The sequence below is a fragment of the Aythya fuligula genome, chromosome 8, assembly GCF_009819795.1.
Source record: "Aythya fuligula isolate bAytFul2 chromosome 8, bAytFul2.pri, whole genome shotgun sequence".
Lineage (NCBI taxonomy): Eukaryota > Metazoa > Chordata > Aves > Anseriformes > Anatidae > Aythya > Aythya fuligula.
The window spans coordinates 6,334,590-6,354,934 of NC_045566.1; the positions used below are offsets into that span (position 1 = coordinate 6,334,590).

At 37.5% G+C, this 20,345-nt stretch overlaps 1 protein-coding gene across 5 annotated transcripts in view; it reads right to left on the minus strand.

Moving 5' to 3' along the window:
• Window positions 1–20,345, minus strand: part of ZFYVE9 (zinc finger FYVE-type containing 9) — a 59,275-nt gene that overhangs the window by 25,713 nt on the left and 13,217 nt on the right. For 3 of the 5 annotated variants that reach the window (XM_032192736.1, XM_032192733.1, XM_032192735.1), the window contains exons 2-6: window positions 17,104–17,208; window positions 9,906–10,010; window positions 6,995–9,072; window positions 3,196–3,295; window positions 301–477 (exon numbers count right to left, since the gene is read on the minus strand). In XM_032192736.1, the coding sequence (XP_032048627.1) occupies window positions 301–477; window positions 3,196–3,295; window positions 6,995–9,072; window positions 9,906–9,975 (2,425 nt within the window). In that variant the 5' untranslated portion in view covers window positions 9,976–10,010; window positions 17,104–17,208. Of the gene's footprint in view, window positions 1–300; window positions 478–3,195; window positions 3,296–6,994; window positions 9,073–9,905; window positions 10,011–12,723; window positions 12,846–17,103; window positions 17,209–20,345 lie in introns of those variants that run through there. The other 2 variants (XM_032192737.1, XM_032192738.1) reach the window with 2 other exon arrangements.

Below are 20,345 nucleotides of genomic sequence, written 5' to 3' on the forward strand. Positions count from 1 at the left end.
ACACTGACTGGAAAATCTGGACACTGAAGAGAAAAACTGTAAATTAAAAATAATGAAATGTGGATTGGAAGGGACTTAGGACATCATCTGCTGCATTGCCTATGGTGGCAACATGTATAAACCGAGCACTCCTCTGCTGAGAATGGTTTACCTGTCCTTAAAAACCTGATGTCTCTGCTGAGGGCAGGAATGTCACAACTGGCATTAGTTAGAGTACTTGGAATGGATGAAGTGCAGATATTCTTACCAACTTCTTACTGCAGCTAAACTGAAAGAAAAAAAAAAAAAAAGTACTCTTACCTTCTGCTCCAGGATGCTTTAAAACTCCCACAGGTACCATGACGGTGGGAGGCGGAGAGCTCAGGGCGCCTGAGGCCTGAGCCTGCTGCAAAGGAGGGATAGTAGAACAGTATTCAGCGGGATTGTTAGGGTTAGGACTCTGGCTTGAGGCACTCATCATGTTCTCCCAGGCTTGAGCTAAAGCAAACAAAGAACAAGAAACATGAACAGACAAAAGTACCTAAGAGTCCAAAACACCACATTAAGTTCTCAGCTACAGCAGCTCCAAATTCTGACACCTTTCAAAGACCATCTCTCTCAATTTAAAAGCTGAGAGCATAATTAAACAACAAAATGCATAGCAGGAAGAGAAAGAGCACTCAGCCTACACAATGAAACTATCAGTTCATACACAAATATTTTCTGAAAATGATAACAGAACACTTGACCTGAATGTTGCTTACTTTCTTGTGCCTCACTTTGGTTCCTCTTCATCAATGATTTCATTTAGAACTCAACTCAGGTATATCTTTATAACATTGTATTCCATCATACATTACAGATGGAAAATGGATAGACAGGCATTCCTTCTACAAATATTTTATAACCTTCAGGACACTTGAACAGATTTATCTTTCGTATATAAGAAAAAGCACCTTGCATTTCTTTATATTCAAGGCAGATCACTACGGATCAACAACTTATATTCCTAACTATCTATAAAAAAATGAAAGCTTATTCTATTAATTCTGAAGGAGTGACTTGAGCCTTAATTCAATTGCCCAAACTAGAACACACAAAATTCCTCTGTCAACAACATCCATCACAGCAAAACCTCTCCTGGAGCTAGTGAAACAGACTGCACATCACTACTCCTTTTTCATCTGTAAGAAAGGCTTATAGCTATGCAAGGTACCAGCAAATTCAAATGTGAGCTAGTACATTCAACCACATTAGTTTGTTACAAATAAATGCATTCTTCCAATCAGGCATAAACATTGTGCCATCTGAATTCTCAAAGCAGCTAAAAAGCCTGAATAAAATCACATACATCTTTGGGTTCCTTTGGCTATGAAATGTCAGAAAGCCAACATGAAGACTGAAGAAAAAAAAACAACCAGAACACAACAGAACATGGAACTTCCTGCTTCTTTCCATCAATATGCAAAATCAATAGAGTGAAATACCTATCAATAGAAAAGGTATTGACATTTGAGAAGAAAGATTAATTAAATACATTGAAGTATTTTTAACAGCAATTCTGTATTCATTTAGAGCATAAGTCCCCCCAAAAAGGACGCGTTAAATATGCAGAAAAAAGTTACATCACTAGAATCCCATTATTAAAAAACTGATAGCAGGGTAAAAGAACATTTTTAAAGCCTTCTCTTGAACAAGCAAAGTGCCAACACAGCATATCTACCAATTCAAAATACAGCAAAAGTGGCACTAGAAGCTCCTTAATTATGTAGCCTGTCCATGGAAAAGTATCAGACAGCACACAAGCCTTCCTCAACATCCCACTAAAATACAAAGTGGGTACTGAGCAACCAAATGAAATAACTTTTAAAGTGCCATTCCTACCCCAACTCTCAACCCTTGCAGAGATGCTTAACCTGCTGCATTGAGTGGAGGAAAAATGTAATATCTATATCTATATATATATCTGTACTGACAAAGAAACTGCAAGAATCTGAAGAGATCAGACATAGTCAGGCTACAGGGTACATAACCAGTAACCACAAAGCACTGCAGCAGGAATAGAAACACAGAGGTAGCCCAGAGGCAAGTACACCTCAGTATGCAGACAGCACTCTCCCTACAATAAACCAAGCAGTGGTGTCACTCTTTGCTACCATTAATGTGTATCCATCTTGGCAAAAGGACAGAAAGGCTTTTAAAAGGAAATCATTATAACATGATCAATTTTATTATGCCTTTTTACAAGAACACTTCTGGTTTCAACTGAAATATTTTCAGATTCCTCCCTTCCTCCAGCTGAAAACAAATCCTACTCATCACCAAAAGGAGCCAGTTGTCTGCTGTCAGGTGTGTACTTCCTTGTTCTTGTACACCTTGAAATATGCTATTTTCTCTGATTCAAAAAATGTAGTATTTTAGCACCCTTTCAACACTGCCATTGTTGGGACTTGCTCTTAATTTCTAGATATTACAACCTACAATCGCCTGTCACCTTACATAGTTGGCCTATAGGGTGCCACTAGATAAGAAGGACATAAGACTATTAGATAGTGTCCAAAGGAGGGCTATGAAGATGGTAAAGGGTCTGGAGGGGAAGACGTATGAGGAGCAGCTGAGATCCCTTGGTTTGTTCAGCCCAGAGCAGAGCAAGCTGAGGGGAGAACTGTTTGGACGACGTTCTCAACAGATGGTTTGGTTTTGGAGTGGTCCTGTGTGGAGCTAGGAGTTGGACTCCTTGATCCTTGTGGGTCCCTTCCAACTCAGGATATTCTGTAATTTTATGAATTATGGATAAATAGTACTTTCCCAATTTCTCTATTGTGCATAATCTAGAAGAGGGACAACTGCAATACTCTTCTCTTCAGTAATCCATACAAGAGTCTTAACAGGTTATCCACTTACATATCAAAGACAGAGAGTAGGCTCCTGAATCAATACAAATACCCAAAATCACAGTTTCATGAAACCTGGTATAGCATTCACAACCAAAAGTTTCCAAATGCATGGCAATCTTACCAGTTTTTGCCTTTTGTTATTCAAATTTAGTTGAGGAATCCTAACTCCCAACAGGGATTCCAAGATTCTCAAGTGCTGATTTAGTATACTTACCAATACAAGTAAAGTATTGTAATTAAAAAATAAAAATAAAAATCATCACTGCAACCCAACACGAAGCCAGCGAAGCTCTGCATTTCAGATTCTCTTTCTACTTACCATTCATTAGTACCGAATGGCAGATTACACACACTCTAGCTTCCTTTCGATCCATGTAAAGCAACTTGCACTTCAGGCTACAGCATGCTGCACAAAAAACCTGAAACCGAAGGGGAAAACAGTTAAGCGTCATTCAAAAATACGCAATGACCTGATGAATTCAGATAAGAGAATATCTATAAAACTCTAGACATGTAAAATAAGGAGACAAATTATCAATATTTTCCCATTAAAGCCTCCAGGAGTAATATCTACCCAAGACTCCCTTCCTACTAATTCTGATGATGTAGTAGTAATTTGGAAATTAATTCCAGTCTTAGAGCAATACTTTCTGGATTCAAGTATGTTTAAATACACAAGTTTTCTCTACGTAATAGATTACTGTGGCACAGACGAATTCAAATAAATCATTTTTATTTGCAGCAGGGCAATTCATCTATATTAGCAACTCTGGTTATTTAATCTCTTAATATATATTCCTCAGTCACATGAGCATTGATAAATCAAAATGCTTTAAGTGTTCAGTAAAACAAGACAAAAATGGCATCGGTACTGCTGGAAATCTTGCTTCATTTATTAAAAAACATAAAATCCTCCTATTTACTTGATTACAAACACTAAAGCATCACAACGGTAGAGAGAAATCAGAAACTGCATTTTATGCACACTGGCTGCTAAAGGGGGACCTAGTTCAAAATCCTGGAGGGACAACTAGGTGCAGAGGTGCAGTTGCATTACTAGCACTTCTCAGCTGAGCTGCCTCTAACTGGGCAGGGAACAGCGTTGAGGCTTCATCCAAACAAGCAGAATCATAGAACGTAAGCACAGCTTGTGTGCCCAAACAAATGCTTGAATACAAACATGTTCCTACAACAGCACTTGCAATCTCAGAAATCACATAGAACAGATAACACAGGGTGTTTTAATGATTTTTGTTGTTGTTTTAAATATTTTTTTTTTCCAAAGGAAACCAACAAGATTTTCTCAGGGTTGTTAGCCAGGTAACATGTGGAGGAAGATACTGATGAATACTCATTTCATGCAGAATGATAAAACCACATTTGGGAAATCTAGAAACAGCAAGAGCTACAAAATGAATGAGTCCATATACCAAGACAGACTTTCAGATTTTACATTTAGTTGGATTTTATATGTATAGTTAACTATGCGTTATTACAATTTGGAATGCTTCCTTAATTCTTCCATCATCGCTTCAACAGCAGTGCTTCTGTAACACAGATAACAAACTACAGAAGATTCTCATATAAAAATGCATATAAACCTAACTAAATTTTAATCAAGTTAAAGATCACACCAAATTATGACCACCTTCCAGGCAACTTCAGTCTTTTAATGGCAAATGTTTAAAATAAACACATATAAAATAAGCTCCAACTTTCACTGTCAGAGCTGGAAATCGAATATGTATAAAGAGCTCACCCTATCTCATTTTACTTAATTTTAATGTTTCCTAATTATGTCAATGTAAACATTTCAGAAACAAAAGTGTGCATATACTAACATTTTTATGCCAAAAAAACTCAAGCCTTCCAAATACATGAATTAAAAAAAAAAAAAAAGTACTTTAAAAATCTGATTTCTGCATTTATACCTTAACCCAGTTTACCAGATTTCTAGGCAATATTAACATTAATATCACAGCATAGTTTAGAGGCATTTTTTTCATTCCAGTTCTCTTGGAGAAACTTCCAGTTGAAAGTTCAATATTGAACATGGAAAAATCAATGTCTTAATAATAAATGACTGACTACACCAATTAATAGCTAATCTAGGACGTTTTATCAAACAATACATTGTGCATTCGGCAAAGGTCCCGAGTGCAACAATCCCCAAGACCTAAATATTGAAAGAGTCACAATGACAGAAAATCAACACCCTGCTCTCCTAGGCTGCACCAGCTTTCTGCCAGCAGTAATCACAGAACGGCTGAGGTTGGAAGGAACCTCTGGGTCCATCTGGCCCACCCACAGCAGGGGGCCCAGGCCCACGTCCCCGCAGCTTTTGCAAGATCTCCAAGGAGGAGACTCCATGACTTCGTTGGGCAGCCTGTGCCAGTGCTCCATCACCTGGACAACACAGAAGAGCTGCCTGATGGTTAGACAGAACCTCGTGGGTTCCAGTTTGTGCCCACTGCCCCTTGTGCTGGCACTGGGCACCACTGAGTAGAGCCCTGCTCCATCTTGTTGGACCCCTCCTTCAGGCATTCACAGACATTGCTAAGACCCCCCTGAGCCTTCTCTTCTTCAGGCTGGACAGTCTCAGCTCTCTTGAGTCTCTGCTCACAGGACAGGTGCTCCAGGTCCTTCACCATCTTGGTGGCCCTACACCAGACTCTTGTCAGCACACCCATGTCTCTCCTGTACTGGGGGCCCAGAACTGGACACACAGTATGTTAGGTGCGGCCTCACCAGTGCTGAGTAAGGGCAAGATGCAGGGGAAGGACATAATCCACTAAAACTGACAACTCAGTCTTGTTATTAACAATCACCAAGTCATTTATCTCAGTATCTCATGCTACAAAAAGAAATGACACAGCAGTGTCAAAGTACATTTTTATGTTACTAGGGTTTTCAGGTTGATTGGGGGTGTTAAATCATTAGTTGTTTAGAGTTTAGGTGATTTTTTAAATATATATTTAAGTGGAAAATACAGTTTCAGTTGTTAGTAAAAAGACAACATACAAATTTTCTGTTTTTCCTATTAAGGATAATTGTTTCATCTGACAATGCAAAATACATAAATATATAAGGCAAAATTTACAGATGTGTTCACACACATTCTTCAGCCTCTTAATTCCAAATTTAAGTGTATTACTTCCTATCATTCCCCTGAGGTTCATATCTTCCATTAATTTTGCAATTATTATCCTGAAATTAAAAGCAGAGGCAGACTTCCCAAGTGCCACTCAACTATTTTTAAACGCAATTTTCACTCCCAAATGAAACAGATACATTCACCACTACCACATTTTGTCTTTTTCCTAATAAAGCTTAAAAGCTTAGTTCTGTTATGCTAAAGCTTGCATTCAAAAATCTTCAGTCCTGTGACTTCCACCATTCCCCCAGAAACAAGTAATCACAAAACATGAAAATGTAGAACCAGTGCAGGTGTCACTTTGATGCAGCGATGAAATACTTCTTACACAACACAAGCCAGTATAATAATTATGTTTTAAGCTTGTCTTAACTACAAAATTTCTTACTATGCATCCATCCATCAGATCGTGGAGAATTTACTATACTTTCCCTCCCCCACGCCCCTGGATCAAACGATATGTTCTTTACATATCACATCTTCTCATGAGAAATACATGAAAAGATAGTAAAGAAGGCTTAAAAAAAAACAGGGTTGGAGATCCATCTAAACCACCGAAAATGCTGGCAATTCAGTAGCACACCTCCAATTCCCATCAATATGTTTCTGTATCTTTAGCGGAATTATTGATGTAGTAATTTCTGCAAACTAGTTTCCTGCACTTAGTCATTTTACAGCAGTTGTACATGAATCCAATGCATGTTGATGATTGCAATCAACTAATACACTGCTCATACAGCATAATCATTCTCACAGTTATGAATAACAAACAGTTATTCTATATTAGAACCCTAAGTAGATTAAAGCTTAGAAATTCTGTTTTTGCCTTCACAAATTAAACAGCTTTTTCAGGAAGAGATGTCACGGTTAACTATAGTCAGTGGCTTATGAAGTCCTATTTTGATTTCATGCTGTGTGATAAACAAAAGTATGCTTTGAGCTTACTCACAGATTATGAACTCACCTTCCCACAAGCTCTGCAATGATGCCTTCTTTTCGTGAATGTAAATCTGGCCTCGCATTTCATGCAGTTTGGTGCTTGAGAATCTGGAACCCAAACTGGAGCCACCTCACCCAAAGTAGTAAAAGGCTTTCTGGCTGGAGCTCCAAACTGCCCAGCTCTGAGATCATTATCTGGACTATCTGGGGCTACTGCAAGGCACGAACTACTAGAGACTCCAGATTCGTATTCTTCTAAATGTTCCCCATTAGTATCAGTAACAGAGGCATTCAATGATGTTTCACCAGGAAACACATCTGCTGTCAAGGTATCCCCTAATTGCGTCTTACCAAACACATTTTTATTTTTACTATTACCTCCACAGTTTGGGGGAACAAGATCATTTTGTAAGTGGTCCGATAATGGCTTTGGAATTTGCAATTTAAGATTTGTAGGTTGTTTGGGTCTTGCACCACCAAAAGGAACACTGATAGACTGCAGATTAGTCACTGGTTTTGGTGAACTTTGCCCTTGCATGGATGGCACCTGACTACAGAGGTTATGTAAATAATTTTTCTTTACGTGGTCACCAGTGTTGTTTAAAATAAGACCACTCCCTTCTGTGGTCTCATTTCCTCTCTGTTCATAAACATTAGCATAACATTCTGACTTGCTCTCCTCTATTTCCTTCTCCTCTGTGACCGAGTCTTCCTTGGAGGGTAAAGTCTTTGGAACATGAGCAACAACTGGGTTCTGTATTCCATAGGAATCACAACCATTAGACAGAGAGCTTGCTGCTGATGTACTCATCGTATCAGAGAGACTGGACCCTTCAAGCTCATCTACACCAGTCCCTTTTAAGTCTACGCCTGCCTCCATCTTCCCATCCTCACCATCTTTACTATTACTACATGCCTCATCAGGCTGTTTTGTCTGCAAAAGTCTTTCATTCTCTCCCAGAGTTTGCTTATTATTCATCTCATTCAATCTAGTCAGTTCCCAATTAGTCATCTCCTGAGATTCAGGGCAACACTCTGCCACGCTGAGCGATTCAGTTGTGCTGAGATTTTTATCACATTCAATGACTTCGTTTTCAATGGCACCAACATCCTCAGAGGCAAAATGTTCTGCTACACACTCCTTGTAGTTGCTGCTTCCAGCCACATTAGGTTGACAAGTTTCCACAAGCCCTGATAGCCTAGAATGTATTTGTTGGGTTGTTTCTTCTTCTAAGCTTCCATTACTTGAACCAGAAGAGTTTTTAGCTTCTAGATCCGTTCTCTGAGGCATGGCTTTACTAGTAAAACTTTCAACTGATACACAATTTTCTTGCATTTTAACAGTACCATCAACAGGTCTCTGTAAAACAGTCACTGCATTAATCCCTGCAGCTGTAGCTTCTGAAAGCAGTGAATCTTTACTCATATTAAAATCATCCTTTAATCGAGAGGAGGGGCACGCAACAGTCAGGGTTTCAGATGAAGCATTAATCAAATGACTTATAGAGTCATCTTCAGCACACAGCCGATTTACTTGCTTTTCTGTATCTATATCTTTTTCCATGGCTCCATTTACAGTAACACTAAACTGATCACTTTGTCGGTTTTCATTATCCAGTGTAAAGCTAATAGTATCCATTAGGGACTGACTGTTGTAATTTTTACAATCCATCAAATCGCCACTTTGTAGTGTTCTTCTGTCACAGTTATGCATGACTGCCACCACTAGCACATTTTTCTCTTCTGGCAAGCAAGCTATAGTTCCACATTTCTTTTCTCCTGTTTCCACAGTGTTACACTGATCATCCTGATTATTATTTCTTTTAATTAAATGATCATCTGCTGCTGCTTGATCATCAATCCACATGACTGGAGTCTCTGGGCTTATGCTAAAATCCTTTCCATTAGCACAGCGATCCACTCCTCCTGTTGGTGTAGTCACTGAGTGAGACAAGGAGAAAGACTTTATTCTCTGCTGACATTGATTAGGAGTTGTAGCTTCATTCACATTGGCCACGGACGAGTTATATGACAGACGACGAGAAGGCGGATCTAGAATCTGATTCCACTTTGCACCCAACAGTGTAGGTGAAACAGCGGCATCTGAAAAAATGTTTAAATAATGAGTAAGAGAACTAACTGTCCTACAAACTCTAGAGATTCTATTAACTCTGTTGCATTAGAATGCCCCAAATATAAAACACATCTTGCAAAACTGACATCCTTGATCAACCATTAATAGTCTAGTTGCATAATGTTTCTGGAACACAAGAACTTTAGAGCTACCCAATTTTCACAATTTTAAAATTATCAATTAATATATTTTAGATAGCTAGAAATGCCTACAGAGGCTCCCATTCCTATTAAATGTTCAACCTCTTTGACAGCACAGAAGTAGCAATTATACTAAGCAAAATCTTTTATACTACATATATGATACCTTTCATTATATGATTTACACGACATAATAAAATATTTCTCTGCTTGAGTCTCCCAAAGCTGCAAAAGCTGCAAAATAAAGACATTTTGTTTCATTTGTTTAAAATTAATCATAAAAAAAAACATTGTCACTGAGAGCTCCACAAAGCCTTTCTTTAAAAAGAAAAGTCTACTCTACAGAAGACTTTTTATGAAAAGAGCAAGAAACAAATTTTTAAACAAGTAAACAAAATGAATGGAAGCAGAAAAGAATACTACTAACAAACACTGAAGACGAACTATATGAATTAATATATTATATATTAATATATATTATATATTAACTGTGTTTTTTTCTTGGTTTTGTGGTGTGGGTTTTTTTTTTTTGTTTGTTTGTTTTACAAATTCTGAGCTGAATTTGCAACTCAAAACCAAAAATTGTATCATAGACCTTTCCCTTTTCAGTGCCGTCCCCTGTAGAACATCATGAATCTATGATTTTATTCACAAGGACTCACCTTCGTTTTGCTCAAATTCATCTAAAACCTTATCGAGGTTATATGCCTCTGCTTGGAAGTAGTTCTCCATTTGTCAGGGAAAGACCACCAGATTCGTGTCTGAACCTGCCAAACATAATAAATTACAATCAGATATCTACACTTTAAGTCAGCAGTATTCCACTACGTATTACACTGATTTAAGAGGAAAAGTAGTCACCTGTAAATCAAATTTTAAATATATTACATTCATAAAGCATCTGTATTTTCAGTTAGTAAAAATATTTGTATGATCAAACATGCTTAATTCAAACTAACAACCTCCCCAGATTTGCTTTGGATTTTAATATCACCTTCAAGTTTATAAAAGCATTTTTAAAATGCTAACATTTAAGCAAAATCCATATTTTTTTTTTCTTTTTAAAGTTTGTAGCATTTGCAAACATTTATAAGAGTATGTTTTTAAAAATCCTGCCACACACAACGTGGATGTGTTGATGTGAATCAGGTGTCTGCAGCAACATTTGAGTAATGCAGGTTCATTCTTCCATGCTGTTAGAGGAACAGAAATTTATAACAGCTCTTATTGCTGTTAGTGGAACAGAAAATATCCTTACCAGAGGAATAAAAAATAACCAAACTGAGCTTGCAACTCTGTGTCAGTTCAAAGCAGAATGCATTCCACACCACAGAACTTATAAAACACTACACGCATCTGTCCCTATACCTCCCTCAGTGCACTTTCCAGTTAGTGACAGGTCTTTTCGAGAGGCCAAGATTAAGGTTGGTTGGATGTTGTTGTTGTTTTTCCCCAAGATTTAGGAGAACAATATAAACAAGTAGCACATCAAATTGAATTCCGAGATTTAGAAATTCCATATTTAGAAACTTCTCTTTAGGGCAACATAACAAAAATGAAAGCCATGTAGTTCTTTCTTATTCAGCGTTAGCTTAAGCTCTGTAAAATGCAACCTATATAGGAAAAGTGTATTTTTTCTCTTATCTCGAGCTTTTATTTTCATTATATATCAATGCAATTTTCAGTCTTATTTAGACCACTGAGATTTTCTTTCCACCACAATGAACATGGAGGAAGGGAAGAGGAGTTTTTGTCAGTAGTTACCAAATGCTATGGTAACCAATGAGCAAAGCTAATATTAAACAATATTGCACTGAAAACATCAAAGCCAGTCCTATGCATTTGCCCTCATTGCCTCATCTTCTTACATTCAAGGAAAACACTGACCCCCACCTGAGCATTTAAACAGAAGACATCAAGGCCAGCAACAGCCTTTAAGACATTTTAAAAGTCAAATGATGATGCCAGAGCAACCCTCCTTGTACTATGGTTAATGTCTAACCATAAGGACCACCATAACGGTAAGTGCAAAACTGCTCCAACATCAGTCAGAAAATAATGTCATCCAGAAAACTATGAAGTCAGCTAGGTAACAATTTGAAAACCCAGCTTTTGGTTTCACCCTACCACTGATTAGCTCATGTGGCTTTGAACAAGTAGCCTAAACTTCCTGTGCTTCTGTTTTTTTTAATGCTTACTAGGCTTGCAGTACTCTGTTTCACTCCTCATTTCCCAGATTCATAGATTCAAGATTCATACTTGTAAAGTTGTTAAAGGAGTACACGGGTGTTACTTGAATTATGCTAGCTCTTAAAACGCCTGCCTTAATAATCCTTGTTTCCATGATAGGCAGGCACCAGAAACATAGCAAAGAGCACAGGAGTAAGTACTCTCATCAAAAGATAATACTCACAGGCTAGAAAGGAAGACAACAAGTGAGAAATGAAAAAGAAAAAAATCTAAGCATTTAAGTAACCTTCTACACCTCCACATAATAAATACCATTTTTGTCCTAACAGTAGGAAGATGGTCTCACTACTGGAGGCTTCTAGCAACAAGACACCACGATTCATTTCTTGAAAACACTCACTACCAGCGAAGACATTTTCACTGCAAAATGTGTGCCATAACCTATATACCATAAAGAGTGACCTCAATTTGATCTGTTCTCTGAACATCATCCAAAACAGCCTTATTCTCTCCAGAACTGGCTTTCAATGTTGTGAAATACAGAAATGGAGGAGGAGAGGGTGAGAACCTTGTTTTACAGTAAGAAACAGTGTTAGACCTGACAGCTAGACTCCAGCTCAACCAGAAACTTGCTCCTTTACACTAGAGATACAGCACAAGAAACAAGTCAGATGAACTCTCCAATTTAGAAGTAGACATTACTTTCCTTATAGTATCTGGATTTGAGGGAAATATCAACCAAGATCTTCAATTACAACATTAAATGCAGTTTTGTGTTATTATGGGCAACAGCTAGGATTAGGTTGTTAGTTCAAAAAACTCATGCAATACAATATCACTAAATGCTTAGTTCAAGTTTTTTAGGTTGACCTCAAATTTGCTGTGTGGTGTTTTTAATAGGACATCATGTTACAATGTAAATACATCACTATGTGATCTAATCAGATTAAATTACACTTTAAAGATATATGCAGACAGCCAACTTTTAAAAAAAAAAATAGTGTAATGGCAACCTAGAAATTGCAAGAAGTATCATCTAAAAAAAAAAAAAAAAACATTTGCAAAGTAATTCAGAGATAAAAGAGTTATTACCTTACAAACCCCCAGATTTCCCCTGTCTTCTATAATTGAAGATTAGCTCCTTTTGCAAGAAAAATATCTAGATGATTAGCCATATCACCTATTGTACACAGATGCACATATTACAACATAAGCAATGGAGAAGATCGGCACAATGATCAAAGGCCGTATTTCAAAAAAAAAATCAACCTTTTACATTCTCTAACATACCTGCTTTCCTGAAGAATGCAAAGCCAGGGTCTGACTTCTAGCTCTGACAGGGTGTACTCTTTGATCCCTTAGACACCTACTGTAAGGTCTTCCCAAGCTATCCAACCTGCCCACCAAGTCACTGTATTAAAAATCTGTCATAACACTTTAACTAAAACAATTACATTTACTACATAATTAAACCAAAATAACATTAAAATGCAGATATTTCTCATTAGACGTACAAATACTAAACTCATTTAAACTACAACCAAATTGCAAGAGTTTGGAGGTTCTCTTGCACCTTTCCCTCTGACTCATTTCCATACCTTGATGGAAGCATCGTTACCAGCTCTGTGAATACCAAGTACTGAAAAGTTAATTAGAATCTGCCCAAATGAATATTTCACTTGATTTTTTTCTTCCATTCAGATTTCTAATCATCAACCTAATTTAATGCACCATAGTAAGACCCTTTTGTACTAAATACGGTATCATTTCACATCCACTTATAATGGACTTAATTTACATTATAATGATAATACTCCAGTCTAGCAAAGGCCCACTACTAAGGTTAATGATGCAAAGACTATTTGTCAGTGGAAGCAAGACTGAAAAGTATCACATGAAATTCTTTGTGTTCCACAGAGTTAAACTGTGCCACTGTCTGAAACCACTGCCCTCAGATTTCCATGCACTTGCATTGTCAAAAAGGGCATCCAGTCATTTGCTTGGCCATAAACACAAACCTTAGTAGTGGTGGCCCCAAAGAAACAGAGGCATTGCAATGATATTTTTGTTTTGCTTATTTTAGGGAAGATAATGATTAGTGACAAGCAAGTTGATGGGGAGGGAATGCTATGCTGACTATACAGTGGGTCAAAACATGCTTTTAAGTAACTTTGAACCACTGCATTTTGACTTTGGGTAGCTTTTAGACACCTAAAAAAATTCTGATCTGACCATTCATCCAAATTTGAAACCTGACTGAAAGCCTGATGAAAGTCAGAACCAACTCAAATCTATATACACTGGAGCAAGTACAATCTAAGTCATGTTTGCCCTAGCATTTCCTAAATCTAGTCCTATATTAGCTGGTTGTTGATTGTCATAAAAATCAACAGGATTATACCTAACCAAAGAGCAATGTCAGAAGCTCGCAATAAGTGTTACTATTTTGATTTATTTTAGTCAAGGTTTGGCTTTTAAATTTTATGTTGTGATTTTATAACATTAAAAATACAAGCGTTCAGACTTAGGAAACCATGTTTAACAACAACAAGGGCATAATATAAACAAGACTTAGAATTTTATCCCCACTCCCTTACAGTCCCAACATAGTTAATACTTCATAACAACTCTGAAATTATTATCTTATTAAAATATGTACTATCTAAGAATGAATCCCCTAATATTTGTGAGTTTAACTTTGGTCCAGTAGGATAGAGGGATTTTTTCTATACTTTACTTTTAAGAATTCTAAATAAAGAGAACCACATGTAAACAAATAAAGGTTGGATGAGGCCCTGAGCAACCTGGGCAACCTGACCTAGTGGGTGGCATCCTTGCCCGTGGCAGGGGGTTGGAACTGGGTGATTTTTAAGGTGCCTTCCAACCTGAGCTGTTCCGTGATTCTATGATATGTAACCATAGGAATTCTGAAGTTCAAATGCTAGTGCATAAGTATGCAATGAGCCAAAATCCAGAGTGATGGATGCTCATAATCCAAACTGGGGAGAAGAGACCTTTTATAACATTATTGTTATTTCACTTACTGATGTGCCAGGATATATAGAGAATCTTTTATTTTTAAGCTCACAGTCACCAAGCTGACAGCCACTCTAAATGAGATCTCCTTGTCTATGCAAGTAGGTATGTCTCAGAAAAGGCCAGCTGCAAATCCTCACATCTAACATTTAAAATTATTATTTTTATATAAAAGAACATTCTCCCCCACACACACACTTTTTCTGATTTTCTGTCCAAGAGTAAAAAAAAAAACAAACATTGCCAAACCCACAGAAGTCCTTACTGCCCTCTTACTGACAGAAAAGGAGGACAAGGACTTATGTTCCTAAGATACCTGCAATGCTTCTTGACCAATGCATTGTCAGCAACTCAAATATTTGCCAGTTTAAGAGGTAATACTTCAAGTCTGCATAGCCAGCAACTCAAGATCAAAAGAGATAACACAAAATGCTCTAACACAGCACACTACAATAATCAGGTAGCTATTGTCTCCATGGTTTAGAATTTATTTTAAATATTTTTCCTACCTAAAATAAATAAAACCAAACTTATTCCTTTACAGGTCTTTGGAAACTTTAATTGTAACTCACTGGTACTACTATAAAAGTTTGGACCAGGTTTGGCATTATTCTAGTCCCAAACTTTCTCCTAGTATAAAGGCTGAAATGACATTTTTAACGGATCATTTATAGTTATGCATCTCTTTAATGTTATTGCTCAACTATCCCAGGCCACTGCATGGAGAGGAGCTGAGGAGCAAACACACAACTGAAACTCTGGAAAGGTGAATATGAAGACATGAGCAAATTGGAAAGAAAGTTCAATGGTGATTTTAGCTTTATGCTGCCAAAAATGAAACATTTCCTAAATCGGTATATATTGGGATGAACAATATGAAGAAGAGGATATGGTGCCAGTGCGAGCAAAAGAAGACATAAATCACCAGCCCTGTGAAAACCACAAGATGAAGTTTCCAAAACACAGTTCAAAGTCCTCCATGGATCTGGCAGAAAAGACAAATTATAGGCAAAAAATGCTAAGTAGCAGAATATTTTCATTTTGTATCCCCCCAAAAAAAGAATATAATGGCTACCACCATTATACTGGCACAGTAAGGCCAGAACCCTAGATCAACTTTCACCCATTGCAGAGCCATCTCCTGTCTTTCACAACAAAAAGCTAATGGGAACATGCAATCTGTCAATCAGATTATCTTCAAGCTCCTGTTGGATCACAGACCATGCATAATCCAGAAAGTCTGTTTTACTTATCAATTTTTTTCATACAACAGCATAGGGCTTATCTTCTTAATCTGTAAAACTTAAGCACTTACATTTTATCAAGCTTATATGCTCTACCCTCCCTTAATGTCTAAATATAAAGGTGCACGTACCAGAATGTTTGTGTCAGAAATACATCCAGAATCACTATCCTTGCCATCTGAGCATCTAGACATAAAACAAACTTTAACTGATTACTGGAGACGGAGGGAGAGAGAGGGGAGGGACACCAAAATCTTCCTTAATATTACTTGGTATTCTAAACAGGTTTAACCTTGGAGGCTGCCTCTCAAGACAGCTCCTACATGCCTGCTTCTTCTTGGGAAAGGATGTGTACAAATAGGCCTTGTGTTATATCTGCAAAGTGGCAAGACTCTTATTTGCTTTGGTCTCTACAATGAGGAATTAGATTACTCATGATCTTCTGCTCTGGACCTCCCACATTACCCTCAAGAATTTTTCCCCACTGGAACTGACAGCCTTCCAATTTTCTTGACTCTAAGAGCAAAGAACCAGCACACGATCACACTAACATATCACACTTATGATAAAAAATGTGCCACAAGGTAATAAGATAACTACCAACCTCATAGAAAAGGCCTACAAATTTGGGAGCATACAAAGAAGCAGAATAAGAATTCAGGACTTCCTATAATGCTGCCCTGTGTGCAGACTATTCTGTTTCAATATAAAACTCTAAATATACACGTTTCAGTAAACTCTTGCTAAACAAACTACTGAAATAGTTTATAATAGCACTCAACAAAAATATATATGACTCCTAATATGAAAGTCACAAGGGGCATGACCAGACTGAAAATAAACATTGCTCATTCATCCTGAGTTTCTGAGTCCAGAAAATGTGATCTTCTCATAGTGTAGCAACACAGATCTGTGTATCAACTGGACAAATTGATTTGTGAGATCCAATGCTCCTGAGGACTTCCTTCAACCCCGGGAAACAATGTCCACATATTTTTGCAGCTCCCTATAATGACGTTTATATTATTTGCCCCTGGGAGGAGAAAGTCAAGGACCTCTATTGTACTGAACAGCTTGCTGAGAGAGTTCAGCAATAGCTGTATTTTTAACTGATGAGATCTGCCTACAGCACAGACTGAGGAAGAAAGACTTTGCCCACTTCCCACCCCCAAAGAAAACAAGACACATCTCTGCTCTAAAACAAGGCAATTACTCTCAGTAAAGAACAAAATCCCAAATGCTAAAAATACTCCATCGTCTTGTACACAAGATAATGTACATATACATGGGTGTGCATAGAACTATACACCCACAGGCATACATAAGAACACATGCATTTCACATAAACACCGCTGAATCATTATATTCTAAAGCAGAACTTGCCTCTTACCTTTTTCTCCTATACATATGTTAAGAAACGAATGACCCTGTGCCTACTCATGATGACTGCAGCACAACCAGCCAGTTCTGCTGAATCAGTGTGTTCTACTTGATCCTAAAAAGAAAATATAAACATGCATTTTATAACTGGTAATTCTGCCACAAACCAGGTTTTTTCAATGCATGACTGCTGCTAACACAGGCACATTTGGTAAATGCTGCAAGCCTTTAAATGATTTACATTATATTTGCAGCTTTTAATTCAGGGATCTATGCACTGTGTCAGTATTGCACTCCAATATTCTGATGAAAAAACACATTGCTACCTATCGACAATTATTCTTCGTTTAATTGTAAACCCACAGAGTGAGACAGCAATTCCAACTGCCCTTGTATCCCCGGTGACCTTGACTGTAGCGCTTAATTTATAAAAGTAGTCTCTGAAGTTAATTATGCTACACTACAATAGGCCTTCCAAAAATAAAAAGCTAGTAGCTTGATACTCTAGAAAAATTCATGGCCCTCTGAATTCTGTAAACTGCATTTATCAGCTTCCCACTGATTCTGTTATAACTAAACAACTGTTTTTGTCTTCAAATTATTCCTCCTACAATCCTAGACAACCTTCACTTCCAGAATACTTATTCTCTTAAAAAACACAACGGCATCAACCTTTCATAGCAGGGAGGACACAGGCAGACAAGAGTCTTCAGAAGAAAGTACCTTGTTCTCCTAACCAGAGCATTTCTCTAGGTTTGGTGCTCATTTTCCTAGTAGTCAATGCAGCTCAAGAATCCAACACAACCATGAACAAAGAAAAAAAGGCTATTTATGACAAACAACCAAACAAGAACAAGGACTGACTGAGAAAAGTTTGTGTTTTAAGGTTTGCTGGTGCTGGTGTTCGACCTGTTAGGTAGCTGAAACATTTACTAGTGCTCTGATAAAGCAGCAGCATGTTAGAAAAAAAAAAATACCTTAGAACTCCAACAAAATAAACAGAGCTGAAAAAAATCATTTTCCATGCATGAAAGCAATATTCAGCATTATACTACAACTTTCCCAGGGTTGTTTATTATTCTTTTCAGAAATAAACTACAGCAATAATTCCAGGAAACTAATGAACTGAACAGCAGCATTCTTAGTAGTACTCTTTCCCAACTCAGGAAAAAATCACTCAGCTGTACAAGCCAACAGAATTGGTGTACCTGCACGCAAAGTAAATTTCTGATGCCATGTATATTTCAACTTCTATAAGCTAAGACAAATTTTGGATATTTGGGAAATAGTAGCAATTATTGCATTACAAGGTTCTTCAGATGGATTTAATATGCATGCAAAAATGAAGGTCTAGGAACATGTAATTCCACTGAAAGGCTTCAAATTATGAGTTTTTTTTAAAGGGATGTGAAGTACATATGGCAGGGCTACTTGTATCATCACCACGTTCCCTCCTGGCCTGTAGATGGAGGAAAATGATTCAGTTTCCATGACCCCTTTAACAAGATGGATCAATTAATGACAATTCTGTTTGTGATTTATGATGAGGCCTGTCAACTGGGTCAGGAACATCAAACATATTTCCCGCTAAGCAGTCGGTCATACATTAACCACAAACTTCCATCCTTACCAACCAGGAATGGATCAGACCCAGCAACCCGCAGCTGAACCATGCTGTGCTGTTAGCAGTGCCCTAAGCCAACAAGCTGGCGAGGCAGGCGGTGCTCAGGGCAACCATACAGCTTTGCTACTCCTTGCTTTTATTCTGATCCACCTTCCTTGTTCCATTCTTCCCATATGACTTTGTTACCCGTAACGCAGATGAACACATTCTATCAACTGTTACCAGTTTCTGAAGAAAGCTTTGAAGTATTACCTGGAGGTCCTAGAGCTTTCTGTTTACAGTTCAACATTTACTCTCAGCAGCCGTTTCTCCTTACAAAGATCAATGCTTAAAATCAAAGCATGCTTACAGATATGAATGCTGCATATTTATACACAGAGCAATTAAAAAAAAAAAAAAAAAAGTAAACTGTAACATTTGAGTTCCATGAAAAAATTACCCGTAAGCTGACAACAAAGTTCTTTTTCCAATAAGAAGTTAACGTAAGGGATATATATTAAAACAGAACCTGGGACAAAAAGAATAACTACAAAGGAGAGCCAAGAACATTCACAACAGTGCAAAACCTAGTGATTATAAGGCTTTTCATACACACTGCTAGAAAAGGATTCCATCACACTTAAAAAAGGAAAATAAAACACATATATTTCCACCTCAAACTGTGTTCCTATTGAACATAAGATTCTAAGAGAAGGAGGCCCAGTGTCTCTGCTGTTCCAGTTTGCTTACTTTGAGCATTTCTCAGTTTCTTATCTCTTGTGCTGATGGTTGGCTGAACTCTCTGTCTCCTGCCCTACAGTGATATCACTCAGGTGCTGCTTTGGTTATAACCCTACATGTATGATTTCCCTCAGGAGCTCCAGGAGGGTGTCTGCCAATTACTGCAAAAGCAAAACAGAAATTGAAGAGAAATTTGACAAGCAGAGACGTGCCTAGAATAAAAAGAGGATGAAGAATAGAAGAAAAGAGCTATAAAAATATAAGATTAGAAATATCTTCCACAAAAAAGAATGTAAAAAATGTTTACAATACCAAATGGAAGGAATCTGAACTAACACAAATTGGAATAGCTTACAATAAATGGAAAGAGACTGAAAAAGCAGCAATTTCAATACTATGTAAAAAAATGCAGAAAGCTCAAAGCATGAAGAGATGCTAAAAAATGCTTCCATCTACTGGCAAGGATCCAACTCTTAACTACACTACAGCTCCTCTATAATGTGCTACCAGTGAGAAGATGTCTGAGTAGGCAGGAATACATCTGCAGCCATTTTAAGGCACTTTATTGTTGCAAGATTAGTCAAATAAGGCATTATCTTAAATGCAAACCCAGATTTCAACGCTGGAATCTGAACTTCCTACTTGTCTACACTCTGGAACGATGAGATGGGAGATTCAGGGACACAACATACAGCAGGCATATTCAAGTCCCAAACGCTGCAAGAATAAAAACCGCAGCAAGAAACCATAGCAGAGGCTTACATTAACAGCAAAGTGGTAAATTTAAACACGAGTGGAAATAGGTAGCAGGGACACATCAATTACAGAGTATGAATTATTTTAATCATTTGATCAGTTAATCTGAAAACTAAGTACTCACTCATGGAAAAGCTGCGGCTTCTTCCTCA